This window comes from Balaenoptera musculus, chromosome 1 (genome assembly GCF_009873245.2).
Source record: "Balaenoptera musculus isolate JJ_BM4_2016_0621 chromosome 1, mBalMus1.pri.v3, whole genome shotgun sequence".
In the NCBI taxonomy this organism is placed as follows: domain Eukaryota; kingdom Metazoa; phylum Chordata; class Mammalia; order Artiodactyla; family Balaenopteridae; genus Balaenoptera; species Balaenoptera musculus.
The window spans coordinates 47,851,627-47,871,850 of record NC_045785.1 but is presented as its reverse complement, the minus strand read 5'-3'; the positions used below and the strand labels follow the sequence as shown (position 1 = coordinate 47,871,850).

General features: G+C 37.4%; 1 protein-coding gene across 2 annotated transcripts in view; it reads left to right on the top strand.

The window, feature by feature from the left end:
- FYB2 (FYN binding protein 2) overlaps positions 1-20,224 on the top strand; it is a 119,545-nt gene extending 99,321 nt beyond the window's left edge. For both annotated transcript variants that reach the window (XM_036842268.1, XM_036842258.1), the window contains exons 14-20: positions 2,957-2,985; positions 4,765-4,825; positions 12,639-12,725; positions 14,434-14,515; positions 18,239-18,395; positions 18,501-18,534; positions 18,867-20,224. In XM_036842268.1, the coding sequence (XP_036698163.1) occupies positions 2,957-2,985; positions 4,765-4,825; positions 12,639-12,725; positions 14,434-14,515; positions 18,239-18,395; positions 18,501-18,534; positions 18,867-18,888 (472 nt within the window). In that variant the 3' untranslated portion in view covers positions 18,889-20,224. The remainder of the gene's footprint in view (positions 1-2,956; positions 2,986-4,764; positions 4,826-12,638; positions 12,726-14,433; positions 14,516-18,238; positions 18,396-18,500; positions 18,535-18,866) is intronic.

The window sequence follows — 20,224 nt, the reverse complement described above, 5'->3', positions numbered from 1 at the left end:
CCCGGGCCCACTGCATTGGGAGCGTGGAGTCTTACCCACTGGACCACCAGGGAAGTCCCAATGCTGATGTTTTTAAAATGCAAATGTTATTTCCTTTTTCTTAGAGCTATTCTTAGAACTGTAAATGACTGCTTATGATTTTTAGAACAAATAGCCAATCCCTTTTCATTGCAAGTCAATACTTTTATGGCCTCCCCTTCCTACTTGTCCAGCTCCATCTCTCGCTCAGATTTACTCTCATCACCAGCCCATTAACACATTCCCTCTTTGTATATGAGTACCCTGGTGTTTCATGCCTCCTTGCTTTTGACCATGACATTCCATTGGTCTGGAATGTACCTGCCCTTCTCCAACTTCCTTTGATTATCAAAGTTCTAGCCTTCCTTTAAAGTTTGGTCAAATATTATCCTTTCTGGGACGCATTCCATGAACCTTTCTACCCAAACCTGTATTACTGGTTTCTCTTCTATGTTTCCGTAACATCCTGTGCACATCTTGTAACATCTATTAATACTACTGAGAAACCCTTTTTCTTAGAGTCAGAGAATCTCAGGGTAAGAAGAGAAATCCATATACCTAGTCCAACCCACTACACAAGCTTCTCTGCAGATTTCCTAAGAAGCCAAATCTCTGTGCCTGCACACCTCTATAAAGAGAAATTCACTATGTGCAGGGGGAAATCTGCCATTTGTAGGAAGGTCTAAAAAGCCTTTTTCCCCTTAAATTTTGCCAAAATCTGCCTCTCTACCTTAATTTTTCAATTAATAGCATGGAGACATACCAAGGTAACAACAGAACTTTGTTTATTTATTTGTTTCTTTGTTTACTTTTTGTTGAGCCTTTTGATTGAGGGCTCCTCTCTGGAATATCAACTCCTAGTTTGTTGCGTTATCTTCAGAAGGAGGTTGCAACCATGAAAATGTGACCTTTAAAAAGAGTTGGGACTCTCAATCTTCTCTCTCTCTCTCACACACACACACACATACACATACACACATACACATACGCACAAACACACGCACACACACACGCACACACTGCCTGTTAGGATAGTCATTATTAAATGGCTTGATTTAGGCATAAATAAACCAAGAATTAAATGCCACGGGTCTTAGCTATGCTATGAGTTTTACATGGGAATTAAACGTTAAGCCTCTTCTCACTCCCTCTGTTCCAAATGTTCTGACTTCTTCTTTCAACAGGCCAAGGACTCCTCAGCTTGAGGGTCTTTGTGTCTGCTGTTTCCTCCCCTAGGAATGCTCTTACCCCAGATATTTAGTTGGCCTATTCTCTCACTATCTTCAGGCCTCTGCTTCAAAATCAACTTATCAGTGAAGCCTTCCCTGAATGTCCTCTGAAAAATGGCAAACCAGCCCTCACCTCGTCCCCCTCCCCCCTTACCCTGCTCTATTTTTCTTAATTGCACTTATCTCCAGAAATTTCCTTACATGACAGATCATAAATTTCCTTGTTTGTTTTCTGTCTGTCTCACTCTACTAGACTCCATGAGGGCAGGGATTATGACTGTTTTGTCCACTGCAGTATCTCCAACATAAAGTACAGTGCCTGGAAGAAAAAAAAAAAAAAAAAGAACAGTGCCTAGGATATAATAGGCTCTCAATAAATATCTGTTGAATGAATAGATGACCTAAAGGAAGGAAATATCATTATAGATTTTTTTTTGTGGCCTTGGTTTCTATGTTTAAATAGGAGCTACCAGCACCCTGACCTAATTAAAATGGAGGAAGGGAATGGGTGTTAAGAAAGGCTCCCTTAAGCAAGGGACCGCTTGCTTAAGCCGAGGCCCCAAGGATATGTGCTCACTAGATGTTGAGGGCAGGAAGTGCACTAAGGCTTCACATGTGTTCTCTCTAATCCTCACAATAACCCATGAGTTAGAAACTTGTTCCTCCGTTTTACAGATGAAAAACTAAGGCTTTGAAAAGTTATGTGACTTGCCCAGGGTAAGTGGCTAAGTGGCGGAACTGAGAGTCAAATCAGCTCTGACTCTAGTGACCATGTGTTTCTCCTACCGTGTCCTACACATCACAGTTCTGGTCTCATAGACACCAACGGAAGGGATCACTGAGTATCAGCCCTGTCCCAGGCACATTCACTTAGGAAAGCTCATCCCGTACAAAGGGAACTCTACAAGATAGGTGCTGGTATTCATTTTGGAAATGGAGAACTAAAGCTTCCATAAAGGTTAGTGCTGTTCCTTTGGTCAGTCCTTTATTATGTTCTTATCACAGAGTGTTATATTAACTTACTTTTGGTGTCCCTCACTAAACCGTGAGCTACTTCAGGACAGAAACTGTGTCTGATCATTTTGTATACCCAGCACATGGGCCTGGCCCGTGATGAGTGTCCCCAGAATACCTGTAGGACTGAACTTAAATTAATTGCTTAAAATACATGGATATTTTCCTACCACATCATGCTTCCTTTCATGTAATCTTAACTGTGAGATTTGAAGAAAACCAGATGATCTACCTAGCCAATGTCCTCTCCTACTTAGCACATTTACCATCTTCCATTTCCACCTGGCCTGGAATTCTCCCCTCAAGTCACCTCTTTGGTTAAACATATACATAGTCAGGGTCCAGTGTCTCCAGATGGTTCTCTCTCACCATACTTACCCCACATTGAATTGGCATCGTGGAAGGTAGAAGGCAGAAACAGAATCCTGTGGACAAAGAAGGGCAGGGCTAAGGGACAGCCTGAGATTGTCTCGTTAGGAAAGGTCGTGTGGGTGGTCACTGGGGATAAATAAGCTCATTTACAAGAGAGGGGAGGTGATCAGAACAAAGCTGCAGGAAAGGTGTGCTTCGTTTCTTTCCCCCAAAGCATCTATATCAAGAAACCTAGTCATTAATATGTTATTTGAGATGTATCAGCTAATATCTCTGAACATGGCTTTTTCCCTTAACCCTTTGTGTCTTTTGTTAATTAACAGTGCACTTTCCATTTCGCTGCCTGATTTAGGTAAGTGACGTTCGCTTATTTGCTGGAACAAAATTATTCAGCACTGACATATTCACAGTCTGAGAAAGAGAAGTAGTAATTCTTCCTGCATTTCACGTTTAATGAAAAATTGATACATCAAAATCAAAGACATTTTACACAATAGTAGTACTTACATTGGGGAAGATGAGTAACATTTCTCAAGTGCCTCCTATACGCCAGGCCTCTTAAAATCTGAGAAATAGATGCATTATCCCTTTTTAGGAAGGCTCTAGGACTCACATCCATATTTTAGTGACCTAGGATTTAGTACTCAAGTCTCTGAATACGAAGCTCGTGCATTTTACATTATACCACATAACCTTCTGAAGGATTTAACAGCCAGCTCACCCGAATTAAGACATAGTAATTTGAACATGACCACTTTGCAGTACACATACTAACTGAATCAAGGATGCGTCATTGGAATACTTTCTGCTTTGCTATAAAAACAACAGTGCACAAATTAGTACAGTGCCTGACATCTAGTGTGCTCGCTCTCAATCACGTTCAGTAAGTTGAATCTATCGATGAGAGAGGGCCATGTGTTTTGTTGTTTGTCAGGTTTAGTTTATGGGCTCTAGCGATGGTGGCTACTTTGATTTTACTCTGACTTGACAATTCAAATGTATATTATATTCCACAAATATAAGTTTGCTGCACTAAATAACAAATAGTTACATAAACCTGGTATAATAACAGCTCTCCCAGGCTTCCCTGGTGGCGCAGTGCTTAAGAATCCGCCTGCCAATGCAGGGGACATGGGTTCGAGCCCTGGTCGGGGAAGATCCCACATGCCACGGAGCAACTAAGCCCGTGAGCCACAACTACTGAGCCTGCGTGCCACAACTACTGAAGCCCGTGCGCCTAGAGCCCGTGCTCTGCAACAAGAGGAGCTACCGCAATGAGAAACCTGCACACCACAATGAAGAGTAGCCCCCCCCTCGCCTCAACTAGAGAAAGCCTGTGTGCAGCAACGAAGTCCCAACGCAGCCAAAAATAAAAATAAATAAATAAAATTTAAAAATAACAGCTTTCCCAAAATATCCTCGGTCTCTGTAAAAAAAAAAAAGGTCAACTTAGAATAGGCACGCATTGCACCCCCATCCAAGTATATGAATAACTGAATTATGAATTGTGAATAATTATGCCAAAAGGTTTCTAACTAGTTCAAGTGGTGAGTCAATTGAATATTATGGAATTCTATGTAGAGCACCAAGGAATGTGAATATCCTAAACTGAAAACGTCTAATTATGATTATGTACTAAGTCAGATTCAATTTTATGCAAGATTATTATAAAGAAGCAGTTGTCAGTGTTTTGAAATAAAAATCATGGAAGAAAAATCAACATTAATGTTCTATTAAGTTGTTTTTTTTTGCCCTAGGAATTAAGCCCTCTCACTGCTCTAGCATTATAACATCTTTGTCCAGTTCCAGGATGATGGGAACCTAGTCTAAACATGATCCTTTCAGCAACTCATATTTTCTGGAAATCCACATGAAATCAAATTGATATAAATATTTATGCATGTGTTTGAGATACTAGGACATCTCACTATTTTTTAATCCTCAGTTGAACTTTTTCCCAAATGGATACTTGTTTTGTTCTTTGATCCTTTCTATATCCTATGATCAGATTTTGATAAAACAGGCATGGGGATGCACCTAGATAATTAAGTAATTGTGTATAATTTGGAAAGCTGGGGATTGTATAAACCATACCTAATAATAGACTATTTTGATCCTATCTTGACCCTAGAACTTAGGTCTCAGGAAGTTATTATCTATGATGATGTGGACATAAATGAAAAAAAGTCAAAGTAAGTCAATTTACCGCATTGGTCATCCCTGCTGATATTTAACCCATTTCCTGATGCTTTGTTAAATACGGTCAGAGGGCCATCCCTTCAGATCCTTGGTTACTGGGTGAAAAGTCAAGTTGTGATATATTGCCCCCACTAGGAAAGGAAAATAATGAGTAATGCAGATGACCTAACAGTGGTAGGTGATTCAAAACTCACTGGAGCTTTGTTTCTTACCTTTGAATCTATAGACTTGAAACTCATTTCAACATAACAAATACTTATTTAAATGCCTCCTGTGGAAGATGGCAAGCACCACCTGACAGAACCTCTGTTCTCAAGGCCTAAATAACTAAAATCTATCAAAAAAGAGAAACCATCCTGAAACTCTATACCCTTTCTCTAGCTACTTATTATCTGTCCTTTCCCTCTCAACTAAATGGTTGCAAATAAAGGTCTCCTCTGCTCATCTTGGATACATCTTTCCAAGCTCACTGCGACTGGGGTTCTGTTCCACCATGACAGCAGACTTGTTTTTGGTAAGGTCACTAATAACATCTTTGTTAAATCCAGTGGATACATGTAAGTCCTTATTATACTTGGCTTCTTTGTAATATCTTAAATTGTTGATCATGCCATCCTTCAAAGGAAAAAAATATTAACTTTTCCCCAGGTTTCTATGTTATCATTATTTCTATTCTTCATCTTTGGCTGTTGCTCCTCCTGTTTGGTTGGTTAGTTTTGGTTTTGTGTGCATGTATGTGTTCTAATTCTGCCATTCATTTCTTTAAAAATTATGTGTTTCTCAGATTTCCTGTATCAGTTCTCTTCCCTTTTTCCTTTATATGTTCTTGAATGGTCTCATCTACATCTAGGGCTTTAATTACAATCACTATAGTAAAGACATCAAAATTTACAATTTTGAGATCAGATTTCTCTCTTCCACTTTAATAAGCCTGCTAGATAACTCTGTTTGAAACTCAGAATTCCATAATAACTCATAATCTCAACTGTCACCATCCAAATATGATCCCTTTCTTCTAATCTCTATGTTGGTGATTGTTTCAATAAACACACAGTTGCTCAAACCAAGACCCTAGGCATTCACTGTCCTTGACTCCTCCTCCTCTCATGCCCTGCACCCTCTTCTGTTGAAATAACTCTCAGAATGTTCCTGCTTCCCCATCCCCACTGCACAGCCACATGAAGGCACTCATCGCTTCTCAGCTGGATCGTTGCAATGACCTCCTGAATGGCCACCTCGCCTCCACTTCAGTTTATTTTCCAAACTTTCTAAAGTACAAATAGGATCATGTCACAAAACCCACCATTCACCAGCTTAAAAATGGTTAGTGGTTGTCCATTGCTCTCAAAATGAAATCCAAACTGCTTAAGAAGGCATAAAATTCATTATTGATCCAGCTCCTGGCAAACTCTCAGCCTCAGCTGTGCTTCCCACTCACTCACCATTCCTATGTTCCATCCATACTCTACATTTGGGTGTTCCTTGAGCTCTTCAAGCTTTCCAGCATTTCTAAACCTTCACATTTGTTCCAGCTTCTTCAATTCATTCAACAAATATTTACTGAGCATGTACTATATGCCAGACACTATGCTAAGTGTTGGTATAAAGCAGTGAATGAAACAGATGTAATTCCTATTCCTATCTGATTGGAGAGACAGATAAATAAATTAATTTAAAAATCTATAATTAAACATAGGAATTTGATTGCTTTGGATATTTTGAAAGAGAGTGGACATATGGTGTGTGTGTTGGAAGGAGATTGATAGTCATTTTAAAGTAGGTATCTGGGGAAGGCCTTTCCAAGGAGGTGAGAATTTAAGAGCAAAAGAATTGTTCTGTCTGTAACACACTTTGCCATGCTTTTTGCTTGGTTGACTATTTTATCCTTCATTATTTAAAACTGAATTCAGATTTTGCTTTCCCCAGGAAGTCCTCTCTGAGCTTATCTATTTGGGTTAGGTCCCCCTTTTTATCAGAATATTCTTTTCATAGTTGTATTCATCTTATTTCTTGCCTGTCTCCTCCTCTAGATGGGAACTCCCTGAGGTAGGGGCTGTGGCTTTCTGATCTCTATCATGTGGCCTCATACCAAAGCATAGTTTGTTAAATCAGATGACAAAGAAGGACCCGCCTCCAAAAAATGTGCAAAATAATTTGGAAGCTCAGAATTGGTAGACATTTCCATTATTTAGGGGATCAGAAAAGTCTCTGTGCCAAGTTAAAGAAGCAAGGATAGGAAACATTTTGACAGCTGGAGATTGGGGTTGAGAGAGAGAGAGAGAGAGAGAGAGAAGCGGGGAAGGTTTGCTGGGGGGAGAGGGGTGGACAGCTGTGTAAATGGAAAACAAGTGTGTTTGGGAAGTTTCACTGGACCATAAGACATGTGATCAAGAAAGTGGGTGTTACGAGCAGGAAATGCAATTTGGCAGGAGATGGAGAGGAGAGCCCTGGAATATAAAATTAGAGTTAAGAATGAATTCTTTCTTAAAAATAAATTATATGATATTTGTAAAAATGAAAATAAGAAACATGTAAGTTTAAAGCAAGATAAAACAAATTTCCCTCAACCCATAACTCAACTTCAGAACCAGAACATATCCAGTGCCTTGGTTTCTCTACCTTGTGCACATCCCTTGGTCTATCCCATTGCCTTCCCCCAAGGTAAACACTCTCCTACATTTCACATCTTTCACTTCCTGTTGAAAACCAAAATACTGTTATCAAACACAGGTGATAAAAATATATTGTTTCATTAGGGATTTTAACATTGTAAAAATGGTATGTTGTAGATAGAATTCTGCAACTTTTTTTTTACTCAAAATCCATCCTTTTTAAGCCACTATTAATTTATTCATTTTTACTGTTCTACAATATTCTATTTTATGTACATATCACAATTTATCCATTTTCTTGTGAGTATTGGGGTAGTTCCATATTTTTTGCACTTTTGAACAATACTGCTACAAATATTCTTATTTATATGTATACTTAGAAGGGAAAATAATGCAAATTTTACAGGGAATGAAAATTCATAAGAAAATGCCAACTTGTTTTCCACAGAAAAATAGGCAAAAGATATGAACAGGTCTTCTATAGAAAGAAAGACATGAGGGGTGAATAAACATATTAAAAGAGGTTCAACATTGTTAGTAATGAAGGTAATGCAAATTAATACCACAATGAGATAGTATCTTATACCCAATAAATTGGTAAAAATTAAGAATTCTTTCTGTGTTGTTGGTGAGAATGTGGATCAGTATTCCCTTTAAATACTGCTGGGAAGAGTGTAAATTGGTACAACCACTTTGGAAAATAAGCTGGCATTTTCTTATGAATTTGCATTCCCTATAAAATTTGCATTTATTGTATTTTCCCTTCTAAGTATACATGTGATTTATGATTGTTGCTTTCTATATCTTTAAAGAAATCTTTATCCCAAGATCATATGATATTCTCCCATATTTTCTTCTAAAACTGTTAACTTTTTGGCTTTTACACATAAGCCTTAGATCTACCTGGAACTGATTTTGGCATTTTTAGTGAAGTAGAGATCCAATTAAATTTTCTTCCATGTGGGTAAATGTTCTAGCATGATTAATTGCATAGCCCCTATTTTCCCCATTTCTACAATGCCATCTTTGTCATACTAAGTTTCCAAAAATCTGAAGATCTGTTTCCATGCCCTGTATTCTATTTGTCATTTTTTTTTAACATCGTAATTGGAGTATAATTGCTTTACAATGTTGTTAGTTTCTGCTGTATAACAAAGTGAGTCAGCTATACGTATACATATATCCCCATATCCCCTCCCTCTTGCGTCTCCCTCCCACCCTCCCTATCCCACCCCTCTAGGTGGTCACAAACACCCAGCTGATCTCCCTGTGCAGTGCAGCTGCTTCCCACTAGCTAACTATTTTACATTTGGTAGTGTATATATGTCAATGCCACTCTCTCACTTCATCCCAGCTTACCCTTCCCCCTCCCCATGTGTCATTTCTATCTTAATTGAATTGTGATCTGGAAAAGTAGTTGATACAGTATTAGTACACTGAGGAAGTAGCTGATATCAGTACTTTGACATATTCTGTGACATGATTCATGCCTAGTATGGTCAATTTTTATAAATGTTCCATGTGTACTTTAGAAAAATATGACTTCTCTGTTTGATACAAGGATCAACTTATGTCCTTTAAATCAAATATTTGGCTTGGTCAAAAAGTTCGTTCAGGTTTTTCTACTGTTACGGAAAAACCCAAACGAATTTTTTTGCCAACACAATATGTGTTAATTCTCTTAATAAAATCGTTTATAGATTTATGGATTTTTAGATGCTTGATTCATTAATATATGAAAGAAGTGGCTTGAAATCTCACAGAAAGATGGTAGATATGTCAGTTTCTTCCAAAAGTTCTATCATTTTTTTCTTTATATATTCTAAGGCTCTTTTATTAGTTGCATACAAAATTTTAAATATCTTCTGCTGAATTAAATGTTTCTTTTTAGGTCGTAGCCATCTCCATCCCCCCTAATATCAATACTATTAATAACAAAAATAATACTTATGTAGGTCTTACTGTGAGTCAGTCACTGTTTTTAGATTTAACATGTATTAACTCATTCAATCTTCACAACAATTGTGAAGTAGATACTATTATTATACCAATTTTGTAGAAGAGAGGTTGAGACACAGAGGTGAAGTTATTTGCCCAAGCTCATAGCGCCAGTAAGTGGTAGAACCAGGATTAAAACCCAGCAACTAGACTCCCAATCCATTCTCTTTACTACAACACTAAGCTAATTTCCTAGTGATGCTTTGTCTTAAAGTCTAATTTGCCCAATCTTATACCTACCTGACCTTTCTTTTAGTTAGTATTTCCCTAGGATACATTTTTGATCCTTTTTCTGATTTCCATATTCTTGTTGAATGTGTCTTATATAAATAGCATACAGCTGAACTGGCTTTTAAAAATATCTAACATGACAATACGTCTTAACTCCTACCTTGCCCTAATGTAAAGTTTAATCTTCTGAAATATTGTGGTGCTGATAGCATTTTCCTCAGGACAGACTTGTCTTCTGTGCTCTCATACTGCTTACTGCTCTCTGTCTGGTTTCAGTTTACTTGCTGGGGGCTATTAAGGTATAACGTACAGGACTTAATCTAAGTGTAAAGTGTGGCAATTTGTTAAAACAAAACAAAAAAACCTTTATCCAGGATCTAGCAGTTTTGTACTGGGAGGGCCCTATCAGAAAATTCTTTTGCGCTACTGCCAAATAAGGAAGTCCAGAACTATGGGCAAGAGGACAATATAATCAGAGCCACGCTTCAGGAAGAGTAACTAGACCTAGACCCTTCTGCAGAATGCTTTGGAGGGAAGGTCAGAAGTAGAACATTTGTTAGAATACTGTTAAAGGTGCTCAGGTGAAAGATGATCAAAATGTGTTTTGGGGTGGTGAAAAAAATGAAGAAGATATTTTAAGATTAAATGATATTTACCAAGTCACTTAACCCTATCAAAATCTGACCAATTTCTTTTTCATGTGATAGAGTAAATCTTCTGTAGTTTGGCCTCAGAGAAATCAATTATTAAAGACATTTGTAGCAGATGGAACACTGATGGAAAATAGCAGAATTTGGGATAGGAAGGGAGATGGAAGATGATATCTGAGTTCTTGTCAGCTTGGCTAGTTTGCATGTCATGTCCTGGTACGTATTAGGTTGAAGAGATGCCTAAACAACTCTGGATTAAATTGCTGCTAGACATTCCGGACCTCTGATTTTCATTTCCTTTTGTTCATTAGAATTTCCCCTAGAGAGTCAGCAAGGGAAGGAAGAAGAGGGGGATCTTGAAAAAGACACTGGAACAGCTTCTACAACCTGGTCCCAGTGGGCCCTATGGCATGTCACGTTACTTCTCTGAATCTTAGTTTCTTAACCTGTGATACGGCAAAAAAACAATCCTCATCCTGCCAAATTAATTAAGCTCTCTAACTAGATCCCTATAAAAGCTAAAATAAGTTGACAAAGAGTTGACCATAATGGTCACATGGCTGGCATGGGTAAAAATTGGTATGACTTTTCTGAAAATAATATATTGTTTTATAATCATTAAAGAAAATAAACTGTTAAGCAGGCATTTGCTTTGCCTATTCCCTCCCCTCACAGCTATAGCTCCTGCCTAACAAGTCCATGCACAAGTTCTCATTAAACACTTGCTCTGTGCCTAGCACTGTGCTGAGCTTGTGGTAGATATATCTGGAATGTGTGTCTGGATCCCATCTTTTGGGAACCTAAAGTGAAGAGATAAAATGAGTGAACATCGGACAATTAGAAAAGAAGTAACTGCTGAGCTCCTTGTTATAGACTCCAAAGGCAACAGACATTGAGAAAAGAGAGTGATCGGCGATCCCTAGATGAGTCCTGGAAGTCTTCTTAAAAGCTTTCCCTAAGCTGCATCTTTCCTTTTTATTGAAGTACAGTTGATTTACAATATTGTGTTAGTTTCAGGTATACAGCACACTGATCCAGTTATTTTTTCTGATTATTTTCCATTATAGGTTATTACGATATTGAATATAATTTCTTGTGCTATACAGTAAATCCTTGCTGCTTATCTATTTTATGTATAGTAGTTTGTATCTGTTAAACCCATATTCCTAGGCTTCATCTTTAATGCTGGTCAGATGCTGAGTCCCTGATATTCTGTTGGACCTTGTGACCATACTCTGAAGGGAATTGTGACACAATGTCACTGAAAAAATTTTAAATTCCTCTGATGTAATATTCTTGTGGTTATAACTTACCCAGTGAAAAGCTGTGTTCTGATGTGCAGACACCATAGACATACAGATGGTTGATAGAGGAGGGGCCAGTTTTGCTCACATCAATGATGAACATATTGGTTACTTTGTCATACCAGCAAGGTAACGTTTTAAAGCAGCAGGCATGATGAAAGACCATAGACTTTGGAGTCAAACACACTTGGATTCAAAGCCACTGGGTTCAAAGCCACTATTTCTGTGACCATAATAAGTTACCTAGATCATCTCTTTCCCCCTTTGTAAAACTTTATGAAAGACTACTTTAAAGGACTGTTGTAATACTTCCTGTAAAAACCACATTAGTTAACATATGTAAAATGCATAAGACTTGACACATAGGTGCTCAAAAATATTAGTTCCTTCTATAATACCCTCTCTCCTCTCTGCATCCTTTTCTGCTAATGCTAAATACTAGTTGGATTAGTCTTGTCCCACAGTGAAGGTCCATTTTATCATTCACGTTTTAGAGGTGAAGAAACTGAGGCTCAGAAAGGAGAGGAAGTGTGATTATAAGCAGGTTGATCTCTTGCTTCTGGCTTCAATTTTTTTTTTAAGTTTTATCTTATATTGGAGTATAGTTGATTTACAATGTTGTATTAGTTTCAGGTGTACAGCAAAGTGATTCAGTTATACATATACATATATCCATTCTTTTTCAGATTCTAGCTTCAAATTTGGATTGCCACAGATCAGGCGTTGGCAAGCTATGGCCTGGGGGCCAAATATGGCCGGCCACTTGTTATTGTAAATGCAGTCGCAATAGCAGAGTTGAGTAGTTACCATAGAGATGGCAGGGCTTGCAAAGCCTAAAATATTTACGCTCTGGCCTTGCCATAGATTATCAAAATATACTTCTAGATGACTTTTTAATTTTTAATGTTTTGGTAAAAAAATTGCCCAGAAAGTTGCCCAGAAAGTACTGATTGTTCTGTAAGGGTTTTAGTTCAATCTTAATTTACTTGCTCAAAATATTTTTCTTCTCAGTGATGAAGATAAACTAAAAACTTGGAAGCCCAAGTTTTTGATATCAAAGGAAAAAAAAGACAAAAATGGTGCTAAAGAATCAGAAAGGTAAGCACAAAAGTACACTTAAATTACAGCTTATCTGCTGCGATTTATACCTCTTACTAGCTGTGTGACCTTGGGCAGGTCATTAAATTTGATTTTCAGGTTCCTCATCTACAGAATGAGAATATTAACACCTACATTATAGTACAACTGAGAGGATTAAAAGAGAAAAAGAATATGAAAATGTAAAGTGTCACACACATTTATCTTTATCATTGCTGCTTTTGGTGGATAGGGAGCAAGAGAAGAATTCTAGCCAGTCCTTATCAAACGATGAAAAATTTCCAGTCTTCCTTTGCGCTGTAGGAACTTTTCCCCAGTAAGACAGAACTTAAATAATACACCAATTGGAACTTAAATGCTGCTTTGAGAAGAGAAACTAGGTGTCATATAGTAAGACTGATTTCCCTAAAATACAATATAATTCTAGTTATCACTACATTAGAGTTAGAAATTTAAAAAAATGTTTTATTGACTCAAGATCTCACCTTTATTCATGTGATTCAAATTCCCAGTTGGCTTGGTGGGGTGGTGATGCTTTTTACTATCTCTGATGGTCACTTAGTGCTCTCTGTGCTTCAGTCTTCTCAGTTGCTGGGATATGGGGCAGGAGCTGAGGCACTTTGTTTAATAAGTGTCTTGGGGAAATCCTTGTCTAAACGGTCACTGAGCTGAGAACACTGCATGGTCTGTCTGCTTTGGGAAATCTGTCTAGAAAAGTCCTACACGGGCACCCCAAAAGAAATCAGACATCAGTCTATACCAAATTTAAACTCAGAGGATGGCATAGGATGGCCCTTTCCTTAAGTTTGTTTTAAGTTTAGACTTGATGTAATTTATTTTTCCCAAGTTGGAAAGATGTATTCATTAGATGAGAAGAGCATCTTTCTACCTTAAACTTCACACTTTTACTTTTGCGTAGCATAACAAAACAGAATTCCAAGAGATGAAATAACAGTGAAATTGTTTACCTTCCCCACCCCAAAGAAAGCTTTCTAGTATTTTAATGTCTATACATAAGTCTTTTTAGGAAACAATCTTGTGCTTTTTTATTTCTTACAACAAACTGATATAATGGTTTACTTTTTTTCTCAACTGTGTAAATTTGAAAATGCAATATTGAGTCTATTATTATTCCTGTAAATTGATGTATCAATTTTCTATGTGTTCTTTGTTCCTTTTTAAATGGTTTCTACCAACTTACTCTACCAATAAGAATTACTTTCTATATTAGTGCAACCCTTTTATTATCCCTTTATCAAAGATGATGACCAGTTTTCAGAGAAGTCTGGGGGAGGGTATCCCTGGTATAAAGGCAGAGAAATGATAGCCCACCTTCTAAGATGTTCCATGTAGACTTTGAATGTATATGGAAAAGGGCAGCTGGAAAGGTAGGTTGGGGCCAGATTATAAAATGCCCTGTGTACCACACTAAGGAATTTGACTTTATCTTATAGGCAGTAGAGACAGATTGAAAGGTTTTAAGCAAGAGAGTGACATGATCAATTAAATTTTAGAAAGATGACTCTGGAGGAAGGTATGCAGATAGATTTGAGGAAGGAGAGGCAACAGGAAGATGGTATAAAATTAAACACATAAAATTATATCTGAATTTATCCTGAAATAGAATGAGTTTATGGCTTTGGAAGCTTAGAGTTTTATTATAATACACGTCACTCTACCTGCATATTTCTGCCTGCTTATCTCCCAGGAATTTCTTCAAAACCAAGAAGCAAAACTTGGAAAAGAACAGAATGGAAAGAGAAGAAAAACTTTTTAGAGAAAGATTCAAGGTACGTTCTCCTCTGAAAGTAAAAATTAACAATAAGAGGAATTTCTTTTTTTAAAGATTCTATAAGTGTGTTGCACGTCTGCCTCACTGGGATTGACATGATCTTTTTTTTTTTTTTTTTTAAAGAGCTCCTGACTTATTTATTTATTTATTTATTTGGCTGTGTTGGGTCTTCGTTTCTATGCGAGGGCTTCCTCTAGTTGTGGCAAGAGGGGGCCACTCTTCATCGCGGCGCGCGGGCCTCTCACTATGACGGCCTCTCTTGTTGCGGAGCACAGGCTCCAGACACGCAGGCTCAGTAGTTGTGGCTCACGGGCCTAGTTGCTCCGCGGCATGTGGGATCCTCCCAGACCAGGGCTCGAACCCGTGTCCCCTGCATTGGCAGGCAGATTCTCAACCACTGCACCACCAGGGAAGCCCCTTGACATGATCTTTGATTAAACATCTGATATGTTAATTTTTTCCTGATACATTTCTGTATTATCATGCCTTTGTACATGCTATTTCCTCTGCCTGGAAAAACTGCTAAGTCATTCTTTAAGGCTCTGTTCAAATGTCACCCACGCTTCCCTAACTCAACCAGGCAAAGTTACTCCCTCAGCACATTTCATACATCTATTACACAGTATCCGTTATAACACTGATCAGGTATATTACTGTGTGTGTGTGTGTATTCTGAACTAAAGTCTTGAGTCCCTTCTGAAGAAGAGATTTTTGTCTTGTTCAAGTTTTCCCTCCAGCTCCCAACATAAAAATGGTCACACTAAATGATTAAAAACTTCTTTCATTTAGAGTCCATAGAGCATTTTTCTATAATTGCAAGGTTCAAACACTCCTCCCTTTTGATTTCATATACTGTCACAGTAAGAATTTATTAATTTTAAGAAACATACATTGAACACCTTCCATGTACCAGACATTGGATTGAGAGCAAGTATGCACCCTGCTCATGGAATCTGTCCAAATTACTACTTTGCCTAAAATCTTTCAAAAGTTCCCCATGGCCAAATAGATAAAGATTAGGTTTCTTAACATGAGATATAAAGCTCTTCATGTCATGACCTTTGCTTGTCTTTCTGGTTTTATTTCCTGCCATTCTTCACCTTGCACTTTGTGCCTTGGCCACAAATTGTTCATAGTTCTGTTTCTTTTTTTTTTTTTCTTTTTAACATGAGGATCTTGAATCAGATGAGTATGTTTGATTGATTGATTGATTGATTGATTGATTGATTGATTTGGCTGTGTTGGGTCTTCGTTTCTGTGCGAGGGCTTTCTCTAGTTGTGGCAAGCGGGGGCCACTCTTCATCGCGGTGCGCGGGCCTCTCACTATGACGGCCTCTCGTTGCGGAGCACAGGCTCCAGACGCGCAGGCTCAGTAGTTGTGGCTCACGGGCCTAGTTGCTCTGCGGCATGTGGGATCTTCCCAGACCAGGGCTCGAACCTGTGTCCCCTGCATTGGCAGGCAGATTCTCAACCACGGCGCCACCAGGGAAGCCCAATAGTTCTGTTTCTTGAATGAACGTCTACCTTTATCCTTGTCCTGCTATTTCCTTCCTCTAGGCATTTATCTGGTCTTTTCCAACTGTCTGGTGTACCCGTGCTACTTTTCTCCATCTGACTAGCGCCTATTCATTTATGATGACCTAATCGAGGCATCTCCTCTAGGAACCCACACTTCTTGATTAAAGAAATTACATACCTATACATACGTATATACCTGAGCAAACCTCTAGCTTATCACAAAATGTTAGCATTATTGCAATTACATGTACATCAATTAAACTATGAGCTCCTGGAGGACAAGGGTATATGATCTATCTTTATATCCATACACAGAGCAGAATAGGAGTACCTAACACTGTGTAAATATCCAAAAACGTTTTTGGACTGAACTAACATAGGAACATACACAAATCCCTCATAATCATTAATAAATTCTGCTTGGACCAAAGCTGATTTAGGGTTACTATATCTAGGAATTGTGATATGAAATTATTTACTGCAATCTGTGACGTTATTTGATTAGCTGAAAAACAAGTGTGTAACAATTACCTGTTGAAAGGACCCTACGTTCCATCTAGTGCCCCCCACTGTAGCTGTGACACTCTCATATGGGACAGAAATCCCCATTCTCATATGTACATGAGTCTATTCTTCCTAATCACCTATGGTGAGTTTCCTTGATATATCTTTAGAAAAGCTATACCGTTTCAATAATTTTTATTCAGCTCAAATCACAAAATATTGGGTGCCCCATTTGTACCAGGCATTGAGGGTACAAGGATGGATAAAACTGTTTTCCATTTTCCTTTTGTGAGATGGTATGTTAATCAGATACCATAATAGGGGTATATACAAAGTGCAGTTAAAACAGTAAATTATACATGGCAGTCATGAAAGTCTTCACAAAAGGTACTTAAGAAAAAAGAGTATTTCAGGCAGAGAAAACAGTAGGAGCAATGGCATGGAAATATGTAAGGTACACAGCACATTCAGGATTATCATATAGCTTGATGTGGCTTCAATAAAGGGGACAGAAATGGGGGGACGGGGAATGATGGTAGGCAAAGGACTCCGAATGTCAAACTAAGAAATGTGGATCTTACCCTGAATGAAGAGTTTTTAGGACTTTATAAAAAAAGAAGGTGACCACCTAATCAGATTTACATTTTAAGAAATCACTGTGCATTCACAGTGAACAATGGCCTGGAAAGGGTAAGATCACTCTGTTGGGCAAAAGAAAAATCTTGTGGATTAGATCCCATTTGGTATAGGTTAATCATAACTTATCATCCAAATTCAGGACATTTCTGAGAGTGGAAGGAGGCACACTTAATCACAGTAAGTACTTATAAATAGAGACATTAACTATAAGTAGAGACTATCCCAAGCAAAGGAAGATGTTTGGCCACCCTAATTTGGTGAAGCGGACATCTGTAAATATAAGCTACATATTCTGGAACTATTTTTTTCCAGTCAATGGATTTCAGTACATTAGAAGGTGGTGTACCTGTTGCTGTATGGGTTGGCTAGTTTACCACATAGAAAAAAACTCCCCTGAGGTCAGAAATCAAATTCCTCAGTTTTTTTCACAAATGCTCGTCGTTAGCCACCAAGGGAGAGTGGGAATTGCCCCACACATCATTCCTACCTCTTTAAAATGTGTGTGCTACAGCTGTATGTATGTAAGAATACATGAGCCCACCAGAGAGGAAGGGTAGAAAGAACAGCTAGAAATGCTGTGTGTAAGAAAGAATTATAAACTCTAAAGCACTACACAAAGAAAGAGGTTTTTCTCTTTCCCTCTTTTTTTTTTCTTTTTTAACTTGTCCTTTCCCAGGTTTGGTGGTGACTTTATTACTGCAACAGTTAACAAACATACCATTCACGGTACTTAATTTATACCAATGTTAATGCCTTCTCACCCACCAGAATTCATTCTAGTACAATTAGATAATGGGTGTGAAAACACTTTGAAAATATGATCGTAACAAACAAATGTAAGATTGTGATAATAATAAATGTACTATTATTTCCTTAAATAACTTTTCTTTCCCTGACTATCTTGCTATTATTTTCTTTTCCCTTAGTCATTAGTTAACTAATTAATATCTAGCATCTTGAGTTTATTTTGAGGTTACTATAGTATGTCCTCCATTAATTTTGTTACAATGAAAAATGAAAACTGTGCAAGCACATTCCGATTAGTAATTTCTCCTTTCAGTATGACAAAGAAATTACTGTCATGAACACAGCAGTGGCATGTTCCAATAATTCAAGAAATGGAATATTCGACTTGCCAATAACCCCTGGAGAAGAACTGGAAGTCATTGATATCACTGAAGAAAATCTACTGATATGTCGCAATTCTAAAGGCAAATGTAAGTTACTGGCTTATTGCCCATAAGATTTCAATCACTGTTTTTTAAAAAAATCTCAAAGCATTATAACTTTCAGATTAGTAATAGTGATTTTTATTTCTATAGATGGATATGTGCTAATTGAACATCTAGATTTCAAGTAAGTGGTTTGATTTTATACTTTAAATAATAAATTCTAAATACATAATACATTATTATGTCTATAAGTCTCAAGGAAAGACTATTTCATATATTTAAATTCAGGAAAAGTTTTTCAATATGCAATGCCCTATTCTATAAGGATTACTTGGAAGAGACTATTTTTGTGTCTGCCGCTCCTGAGGTTATCAAACTTCTCTACAGAGCATATTTATAAACATTTTAAAGGAGCATAAAAATATTAAACTGGATAAAAAATTCCCCTGAAGTCTCCTACTCACTATTCCATGGGCCTGTATTTCAAAATGTTTGTCTATTTTTCTTTTTTCTCAGGCATGAAGTTTGGTCACCTTAGGAAGATCAAGATCAAATGGTACAGTCTGCACAAGTGAGAACTAGTTCTAACGTCTCAGTCCTGCCCTACATCAATCAGTTTACGTGTCAGCATGAGATGGTGGAATCTGTGGAAACTTTCATGAGGAATTTAGAGGAGAAAAACAAATCCTCCACATTTAGATGTTGATTTTGCTCCTAAGCAGTTATCTTTCAATGTCTATTTCAGTATCTATTTCAGTGCTGGCTCAAGAGACTGTGAAACAGTGTGTGTTGGCATTCCAGCACTTGTTTAATGAGCCATGTCCAAAGTTAGAAATCACGCCTTATGGCACCTAGTCAGTTGTGCAGATGGTTAGTTTGCTTCTAATGCTTCTAATATTAGTACACGAGTGTTTATAATTTCTAGAAGATGTTGTGCATTTAAATTGGGTGTAATTGAATTCTGAAAAGTAAATAGTATAACTAACATCTTTTAAATACTCCAATTTAAGGTATAATCTCAAAGCAGAAGGACATTTATATACCAATTTTATCACAAAACTAAAATCAGACAAATGCTGCCCAAAATTGGTTTCTTTGGGAATAGTATGCTGGAAAGTAGTTTTTTTCCTAAATTTGCCCAACATTTTGAGAATTGCCTAAATATATTTAATAAAATTTAAATAATATATATGCTGTATCAGTTTAAAATAACCATTTTACTTATTTTAAACAGCAGGATATTATTTTGTTTATGCCCAAATATCTATTAAAATAATTCATAGGTATTTTTACTTACAGAAAGTAAAGAAACATAAATAAGCTGAGCTGTAAATAACATTCTATTTTTCAGATGATGTACACTGCCTGTTAGGGTGATTCTGCCCTTCAAGGGTGTGATCCATGGCCTCATCCTTTATACTGTGAGACTATTTTTTAAGCTTCTATGTTCTTTTATCTTCTTTTTCTTGTTCCAAATGGCATGTGCCAATAAAGGCCAAGCTTATTCTAGAAGACAAGGATCAAAAATATTCATAAAGTTTAGAGAGGAAGATAGGTACAGAGATTATTACAAATAACAATTATAACACACAACATATAGGTGACACTGAAGCTTGGTCTCTAAACACATGTATTTGCTAGACAAGACACAGAGATGGAAAAATTCATGCTCTGCCTGGTGACCAGGAAGAAATTCAAGGTAAAAGGAGTATAGTGTATCTGGTAGGAAATGACAAGTGCTGGAATGGGGTAAGTCAGGGCTAGAATGTGACAGAGTTCACATGGACTTTTTTTCCTTTAGAGAGTAGGAACCATTCAAAGGTCTTAAGCAGGAAGACAATGCCAGGTGTCTGGAGAAAAAAGGAAAAAAAAAA